The sequence below is a fragment of the Glarea lozoyensis genome, assembly GCF_000409485.1.
Source record: "Glarea lozoyensis ATCC 20868 chromosome Unknown GLAREA13, whole genome shotgun sequence".
Classification (NCBI taxonomy): Eukaryota; Fungi; Ascomycota; class Leotiomycetes; order Helotiales; family Helotiaceae; genus Glarea; species Glarea lozoyensis.
Window position 1 is genome coordinate 1,417,813 of NW_007360987.1, and position 9,183 is coordinate 1,426,995.

At 47.6% G+C, this 9,183-nt stretch overlaps 3 protein-coding genes across 3 annotated transcripts in view; 1 reads left to right on the forward strand and 2 right to left on the reverse strand.

The window, feature by feature from the left end:
* GLAREA_10419 (uncharacterized protein) overlaps positions 1-72 on the reverse strand; it is a gene marked incomplete at both ends in the record, with an annotated part of 2,630 nt that extends 2,558 nt beyond the window's left edge. The window contains one exon of the mRNA XM_008080469.1: positions 16-72. Within this exon, the coding sequence (XP_008078660.1) occupies positions 16-72 (57 nt within the window). The remainder of the gene's footprint in view (positions 1-15) is intronic.
* Positions 73-2,750: 2,678 nt separating this feature from the next.
* On the forward strand, positions 2,751-5,013 carry GLAREA_10420 (MFS general substrate transporter; the record flags this gene model as incomplete). Its single annotated transcript, XM_008080470.1, has 6 exons — positions 2,751-2,785; positions 2,859-2,945; positions 3,004-3,284; positions 3,335-3,506; positions 3,551-4,200; positions 4,277-5,013. The coding sequence occupies 6 exons, from the start codon at positions 2,751-2,753 to the stop codon at positions 5,011-5,013; spliced, it is 1,962 nt and encodes a 653-aa protein (XP_008078661.1).
* Positions 5,014-5,590: 577 nt separating this feature from the next.
* Positions 5,591-6,538, reverse strand: GLAREA_10421 (uncharacterized protein; the record flags this gene model as incomplete). Its single annotated transcript, XM_008080471.1, has 1 exon — positions 5,591-6,538. One exon carries the CDS (start codon positions 6,536-6,538, stop codon positions 5,591-5,593), a length of 948 nt encoding a protein of 315 aa, XP_008078662.1.
* Between the last annotated feature and the right edge of the window lie 2,645 nt (positions 6,539-9,183).

A 9,183-nucleotide genomic window follows, 5' to 3' on the forward strand; every position in this document is an offset into this window, starting at 1 on the left:
AGAGTGATTCTGCACAGGAGATTTAAACATTGAAACCGCGCCATTGGGTTGTTGCTCGTCAGCGAGTGACATGATGTCTAAGTTTAGTAAACTTGAGAGATCGAGAATACGCTGTGCCTTGGTTGTAGCTTTCTGGATGATGCATTGATGATAAAATCGAGGAGGAAGTTACGATATGGGCTGTCGAAATGCGACGAGAACGAAGACGCATGATGTCCTGGCTGAACTCGACGCCTGAGGGATGCATGCTTGCCCCGCTCTGGTGTTTCCCATCAACAACCAAATTTACTCAACTAGATTGTGCACTTTGAGTCTCATGGATACTTGAAGCATTTCCTCGAATTATGGTCAGTGTCGAATAAACCTCCAAGTCAATCTGAATCTTCAATATCACTTTCCTCACCTCCACATTCGCCAGTCGTGGCAGTCAGAATTGTCGCAAGGTGCAGCATCAAGCCCACCACCCCAGCAATGCGCCATCCGGAATGAGCAGCAACTGCATATCGGGGAAGCATTTCGAGCAATTGCATGCCATCCATGTTCTCTGCACCGGCATCCGTTTCGTACGTAAACATCAAGGACAACCTGGGAGCTTTCCAAAGTCGATTCGCGAGCGAAACGATGTAAGCGATCTGCTGCTCAAGATATTGAAAGCTCCTGGCCATGAACATACCAAAATTCCAGATTGTATTGCGAGTACTGTATCTGCCTCACGACGACGTGACAGCATTACATCAGGCGCAGAATGTCTTTCGAAAGCTGAAGGGAAATACCCATCGCCAGCGTCATGCTGACAAGCCTACTTTTGCTGAGAGTCAACATCCAACGACCCAGTAAACAATGACGGTGATTACCAAGATGAGTGATCATGAGAACGACAGGAAAAACGACTAATTCCAATGCGAGATAGAAGTAGCACCGAGTATGGTACACAACGGTCCCATAGCTGTACCAATCTGTACTGAAAGGAGCCGTTTGAGCCCGTTCAGTGAGAAACTGATAGAGCCAGTTGCTCGACTTTATGCTCGTCTCTTTCTGTGGTGTTCTCCACCCGACATCGATCAAGAAACACCTTTCAAAGTGGCAGGCGGGGGGTTCGCCAGTAAGCTCGGTTATCTCGAGAAGAATTTTGCGGTCATCTGTCGAATCGAGGAATCCGAGAGGCAAGTTGGGTATCGTAAGAGGTCAACAACACAATCAGCAACATTCGATAAGTCTGGCCTGGTTTCTTACCAATCTTGTCAATAGCTAGCAAAGTTCGGAGTTACTTCTGAAATGCTTACAGTCATCAACCCTTGTGGAGAAGCTCGCCAGCTTCCAAATAGTCTCCCACAGAAATGTTTGTCGACTGTCGCCAAGTTGCGAGCTTGTGGTTACTCATGAGATTCGGTATTCTTTCCGAGTTAATTCCCAACAAGAGTAACAAATCCTATGCGCCTTCAGTTTCTATGAAGGCGACTAAGTGGAGTATGCCAAAGCAACATTTCCCACTTGTCGAAATATACACTCGAAAAAGGCTCTTTTGCTCCATCAAAACATCAATATTCTGTCGCTCTATTTGATTCAGACTTCCCGCCAGTCCACATTTTCAAGGCAACAATACTTGTACCACCTAGACCGAGCGCCAATACAGCTTTGCGCCATTCGAATCCACGGCATTCAAGCCATTCGAAGTTTAATCCATTACACCAGTAAGCCATCATCAAGCCATTCACTCGGAATCATACTTTAAGCCGCAACAACGCCGACAGAACAGCTCATTGTGGCTTCCATAATCGTAAAAGCCGAAACCCCATCTCAAGGCAGCAAGAATGGTACCCTGCTCAGAGCGTGTTGGTGAATGGTAGGCGCGTGACCAAGCGCTTGACGTGCATTTAAGCTACGTGAAGCTCAGCGAAGAAAGTTCGCCGTTGCTTGGGAGACATCTTGTCTTCGCTTGGCTGACTTGATGCGCTTTGTGGCGGCCATATTTGAGATTCTCTCGTTGTGTTGGCTGGTGGCGCTTGCTGGTGGAAGTCTTTCGGCCGGATAATTCAAGCCATCCCTTCTTGGCTTACTCATATGTCCATGGCGAGGAAGTTGAGGCTTTTTGTAGAGCTCCGGATTCGTTTCTCGACCGAACGATCCATTCATAATCGAAGGAAGTGGGCAGGCCAGCTACCCCAGGATCTGCATTAGTGACTGACATGGGGATGCGGGGTAGCTGGACGGGCATTGACCGCGGTGGCCCTCCCCATTGCTACTGGTCTCTGCGCAAGCCACTGTCATATCTGAGCCAAATCTGAAATATACTCTTGGCCACGGTTGGTGTTGATATCCTCATCACACCAACCTGTGCCTTCCTTGCCTCGAGACTGACCTTTCTGCGGTGATCACGCACGATCCCGTGCTTGGTACCTCTCGGTCTCACCGAAGTCTGCTCAACAACCTGGCATCTTATTGTCGGAAATTGAAAAACGTTACACAACTTGTGACCCCTCATGGGCCAAGCGCAGAGAGGTCGCATCTACCAATGATGGAGAGATGAATCCTACCTAGGTAGGGGTAGCTGTGTGCAGGTGAATGATGGTCGGTGAATTATTGGTGAAGGCGAGCTCCCCCCACCACAATATATAACCTGGCTTCCCCCCCAGAATCATAGCTTGACTTCGATTGTATCTGCACCTTCAGAGATTCTCATCGCTCTGGCAGCACCTCTTGATTACTCCCGTGTCTGACGCTGACAACATCCCCATATCATCGTCGCCATCATGGCCGACATCAAAACAGAACCTGTTGTGGCTGGGTACGTTGAACCATGAGATCCCACGCGACGGCGATGTTGATTATGCGCATTGGCTAACACATCCCATGCACAGTGCTACAGTTCACGACGAGAAGATCGCCGATCCGAATTCGCGTCGCAAGTCGAGTGTTGCAGCTTTGACTGACAATACCACCGGAGAGTAGGTCACAACATTCTGTATTGCTTCGCGTGACTCTTCCGTTGCTGATGAATTGTAGAATCAAAAATCCTCTTCTTGGCATACCCAAACACCAACTACTGCAAGACGTCGAAGCTTTCGCCAACCAATATGAACTCCAGGACATCAAGCCTTACCTCATCAAAGGGGCACTTGTCGCCCAAAGCCCCGCCCATGCCGACAAGATTCCCGAACTCGACGACGAAGATCGCCGTGTACTGAGTGAGGAAGCTACTCACAAATGGAAGCACCCGAAAATTCTATATCTGACCATCATCCTAAACTCCATTGCGGCTGCTATTCAAGGTTGGGATCAGACAGGTAATTTGATCACGCCCACACGAATGAAATCCCATATTAACTGCCATCAGGTTCGAATGGAGCAAACTTGACTTTTGGTCTTGCGCTTGGCATTCCTGACGCTCCACCACCTGACCCGAATCCATTGGGTCTTGGGGGTTGTATGTCGGCGTCCGAGTGTAACAAAAATCAATGGCTAGTCGGTTTTGTCAACTCCTCGCCATACATCGCTATCTGTCTCTTGTAAGTGGATTGTCCTTTTTAAAAGTATCTGCTAATAATCATAGCGCTGCGTGGATTTCTGATCCTGTAAACGAATATCTCGGCCGTCGTGGCACCATCTTTGTTGCCGCCATCTTCTCTGTCCTTGCTCCCCTTGGTTCTGGTGTCTCCCAAACATGGGGACAATTGGTCGCTTGTCGTGTTCTCCTCGGCCTTGGAATGGGTCTGAAGGAAGTCACAGTGCCTGTCTTCTCCGCAGAGGTAGCTCCTACAAATATTCGTGGTGGCCTGGTCATGTCTTGGCAGATTTGGACGGCTTTTGGTATTCTTTTAGGCACGTGTGCCAATCTTGTCTTTGTTGATGTTGGCAAGATTGCATGGCGACTTCAATTGGCATCTGCATTTGTGCCGGCAATTCCTCTTGTTCTGGGTATCTGGTTTGTTCCAGAATCTCCAAGATGGCTGATGAAAAAGAAGCGTGTTGCAAAGGCCTACAAATCACTTCTCAAGCTTCGAAGCTCTCCACTACAAGCTGCTCGAGATCTCTACTTTATCAACGCACAACTCGTCTATGAGGAAGAGTTGATTGAGCAAGCTGGATTCGTCAAGACAAGCAACATGTTTACTCGGTTCATCGAACTATTCACCATTCCACGTCTTCGAAGAGCAACTTGGGCTTCAGGTGTAGTCATGATTGCTCAGCAGATGTGCGGAAGTAAGTACAAAATCCTGCACTCCATTTCTGTTATAGCACAACCCTCGTAACATTTTTCCTTGCTAACTATTCCTAGTCAATATCATTGCCTTCTACTCCTCCACGATCTTCAAACAATCCGGCGCCGACAACGTCACTGCCCTTCTCGCCTCCTTCGGCTTCGGTCTAGTCAACTTCGCATTCGCCTGGCCAGCCGTCTGGACAATCGATACCTTTGGCCGTCGCGGTCTCCTCCTCTTTACCTTCCCCAACATGTGTTGGACCCTCCTCGCAGCCGGTATGTCCTACTATATTCCCTCCTCAAGTCGCGCCCATCTCGGCCTCGTTACGTTCTTCATCTACGTCTACGACGCGTTTTACAGCCCCGGAGAAGGTCCTGTTCCCTTCACCTACTCCGCAGAAGTCTTCCCGCTAAGCCATCGTGAAATCGGTATGTCATGGGCCGTCGCCACAAACAACTTCTGGGCCACTGTTGTATCTCTCACGTTCCCTCGCCAACTCGCCGCGTTCGGCGTGCAAGGTGCTTTCGGGTTCTACGCCGGCATGAACGCCCTCGCCTTCATGATGATCTTCCTTTGTCTGTACGAGACTAAACAGCGCTCCCTCGAACAGCTGGATTACGTGTTTGGTGTCCCGATCCATAAACATGCTAGTTACCAGCTTTTCACCGTGCTGCCGTGGTGGGTTCGTCGCTATATCTTCATGCGAAAGGGCGCGGTTTGTCCCGAACTTTATCATTTCGAGGAGGACGTGTGGAATCAGAGTGAGGAGGATACAAGGGCTGTTAGTACGGGTGTGGAGAAGGTTGTTTAGGGAAACAAGTGAGATGTAATGACGGATATGCGGAAGGGAGATTTTGAGATGTGTCACGAGGTAATGAGGGTGGAGATCATTGGGAGTTTGGGACATACCCTGATTTAGTCGAGATGGATTTTTGGTAGTACCATATGAATATCAAGATATTTACGGAGTACTAATGACTTTTTTGAATGTGAAAGACAACTGCCGAGTGGCGTTCCACACCAAGTCATGTTTAATCTGACTCGATGTGCCAAGTGTGGTGTGGCGAGCCACGGGAAAGGAGGGAAGTGAGTTCACGACACCTTTTTTCTGAAGAACATTAGTAATGGCACTAAGGATGGATGACTTTGATAGTAAGTTATTTTTGATTTTAAGATCACACCAACCTTCCCAAGTCTCTAACGAGTGTAGGTAAGTAAGTGTCTCCTACACTAAAGATTTTTCTATCTAAAGATTCTGCTTTCAAAGCTTGGAATAACAACGGATTCCTGGTATATCCCCCATCAATCTCCAATCCATCAACTCCATTCCCATCACCTCATCACCTCATCACCCCACCAATCTAAAACCCCCAATCACCCCTCAACTCTCAAATCGATCCGTCGGAGCATTGAGGATCTTGCGGATCCCGCTGACACATCTCCTCACGCGTCTCAATCTCAGCAGGTACACAGCATCTCCATCCCCCAAACGGCCCACCACAGATCTTACATGTGTTCTCGAGCGCTGCGCGCGCTTCCAGCTCAGTTGCGTACGAGCGAGTCTCGAGTTCAGCGGTGCGGGCTTCGATCTCGGCAGGCACGCAACATCTCCAACCCCCAAACGGCCCACCGCAGATCTTGCAGGTTTGCTCGAGCCCCTCACGCGCTTGGATCTCAGCAGCTTCTTCTGTTCGCGCTTCGATCTCGGCGATTTCTGCGGGGACGCAGCAGCGCCAGCCGCCGAATGGTCCACCGCAGATCTTGCAGGTTTGCTCAAGAGCCTCACGCGCTTCGAGGGTGGGTGAGCGAGTCTCGATCTCAGCGGGGATGCAGCAGCGCCAGCCGCCGAAGGGACCGCCGCAGATCTTGCAGGTTTGTTCGAGGGCGGTGCGGTATGCGAGTTCGGCGGCGGCGTTGCGGGATTGGAGTTCTGCTTCGGCGGCGCGTTTGGCGAAACAACATGGGTCGGTTGAGAAGGGGGAGCCGCAGTCTTTGCATTTCTTGTTCGCTGCTTCTGTGGTATTTACCTCACGAGCTTCGATCTCTGCTTCAGCAGCTCGTCTGGCGAAACAACATGGATCGGTTGAGAAAGGGGAACCGCAGTCTTTACATCCCTTATCAGCCTCCTCGACGGAGCGAGCAGCTATCTCAACCACCTGTGCTTCTCTCTTCTCAGCTTCAGCTCCAACAAAAAGACCCCCGCAACATGGATCGGTCGAGAAAGGGGAACCGCAGTCTTTACATCCCTTTTCGACGGAGCGGGTGATTGGGTTGGGGATTGCGAGGGAGAGCGTGAGGGTTGCGGTTGTGAGGGCGAGGAGGAGTGAGAGTTTCATTTTGAAGGGTGGTGTGAGTGTGGAAGGGGTGGTGAGTGTGATGGTTGTGTGGGTTGGAGCGAGTTGTGTGATGGTTGTTGAAGGTGTGGAAGCAATTAAAGCCAGCTATCGAGATTTTGAAGCCAGGAGATCTTGATAGATCGAGGTCTGTCGTGGGTGAGTAGTTGAATCGAATGAAGGAGAGAAGATTGGTTGTTTTTATAGACAATTGGCGAGAGCAACAATAGGAAAAGCTTCCGAATTCGGAAGGCTGACGCAGGTGAAGATGAAGATGGTGTTGTGATTCATTGTTTTTTTGTTGAGAGTGGTCGTTGTTGTGGGGATGGGGGGTGGTGAATGTGCGGTTTGGGGAGGGTGAGATGTGAATGTTGAGGGGAGGGGGAGTGAGGGGGGTGGTATTCACTTTTGCGTGGTGAGGATAGGAGGAAGGTGAGAGTTTTGGGGATTAGGGAAAGGGAAGACGAGGGATGAGACTGGACGTCTGGCAAGATTTGGAGGGAAAGGAATTCTAACTGTAATGTAATAAATACATATCTGGTGAGTTTTTCAACTATAGATCGACAACATTCTAACAATTCCCAATGCATCATCTTCAGTTTTCAAACCTCTTCACTACCGGCTGTACTCAAAAAATCAAGTTCCCATCAACTCAACAGAGATTTCCGATTTCCAATTTCCAATCACAGAAAAAACACCGATGTCCCATCGCCCACATTCACGGAGCTCTCATTTCGTGAAGATGAGGAGTTAAAAAGTGATTTCTGAATCACGGCAGAAAGATATTTTTTAAGATATCGGGCTCGTGATGAGCTACTACAAAAGTGAGGCATCTTGAGGATAGACGCAAGATTCCGAAAATACACCTCAGAAGTTGTGATTTTGCATTCTGCATTTAGTGAAAAAAAACCAGTCGTGTCAAATTAGATTGAAAAGCCTTTTAAGAGTGGAATTCGTAAAATCGTAATTAGTAGTTAAGCTCAAAACAAACGTTTTCTAGTCGAACTAAATGTAAGATTTTGAAGTTATGTGAGAACCGGTGATCTGTGCAGTCCTCAATTTCACTCAACGGCTGATACTAATTCCGATCTATTACCTATACGGCGTGATCGCACCCGAGCAATCACGATTTTCATTCTTCGAATACAATCTAACTCAAATATCTAGCTGTACTCTATCCGTTAGTTGGGGGGGAACGTATTTTGCCCGACAAGTTAATTTATTTCTATTAATTAAAATCAAAATTCTATTCCGACGGCGGAGAATCTGACGGCAGTATAATACGTCTTTGGACCCTATATCAAACAAAGTAGAGGTTAACGCGCTAGGCTGATTGGGAACTCTTTTCTGTTTGTGCATAGAATTCCAAGCAACATTTAATAAAATGACGCCCTAAGCTTTTGCGTCTATGAATGAGAGTTAGGTTGTTGCGATTTTTACCTGTATATGCTTTTTTCCGAGGTGTTGTTTGATTATTGGCTTACGCTGGCGTAATATAAACCTCGAGGACTCGGCCCTCCGTATTTCTTTCTCTATCGAGGAAACGATTTTCCCACTCTCTTGACATGATCTGAATGTTTCAAAAGATTCACGCATTTTTTCACCTACTTTTGGGCAGGGCTTGAAGACTGTTCTTTTCAATCATCCTAACTTACGGCTGTTATCTCCTGCTCTCTTCAGCGTTATCCAGTGCACTCCATGCCAAACAATGCATGGCGACTAGTATTCCCAGTTCACTACAACCTCCCATACCTTAGAAACCAATGGTCTTGAAGTTACTACCACTATCAGCCCATCCAGTAGCAACCGGATTTCGTGTTTGAAAGGAATTCTCAAAGTGCCAGTCACGGCAATAAATCAAAAAGTCCTCTATGCCGGACTAAACGACAATCTAGAGCTAGCAGCGTTACTTACCGACTTTTTGAAGCTGAACAGTGGGACAGTAGCGCGACTTGTGGGTGGAGATGTTCAACTTTCGGACTCATATGGTTTGTACAGCAAGTTGCGTATACCTCAAACAGGTGGATCAGTCGTCGACATTCATTTTCTAACTCACGGAGGTACCACCGACATGAACTATTGAGATTTCGACACCAATTATACCTGTATAGCTTATGTTGTCGCCGGGTTTAGCAAGCGAGACTTTCAACTACAGGAGTGTTTCTAGCCATGTACGAGTCGATGTATGAGTGACATGTATGAACGGATATATATTCGTAAGGCTACGTACTTGCCTTAAGTAACTTGTTAAGCCGAGTTACTTAGTGCGTTATCTGATACGGCCTTATAACGGCGTATCTTTGAAGCTAAGACTATTTTTCGGATAATTATCCGGAAAGTGCTTAAATTGTGTGCTAACCTCTTGGTTTAGGTTTAGCACGCGTTGTGATTAGTATATCTCAAACGATCAACATTCCAGAAACATAAATTTACACATTGTTAGTAAAATGCGAAATCAACATCTACTTAACAAGCTCAAATGGCAAAGCCATCTGCAGCTAAGTGATCGACTAACATTAGAATTGATGCTAGAAACCTACGTCCATATATCCTTCACAGAAGTTCACACGAACAATTCAAAACAGTCTCCAAGTGACAATCAAAGTGCAAATCCATACCAATCCACCACAACCCTCATGCCTCCCCAA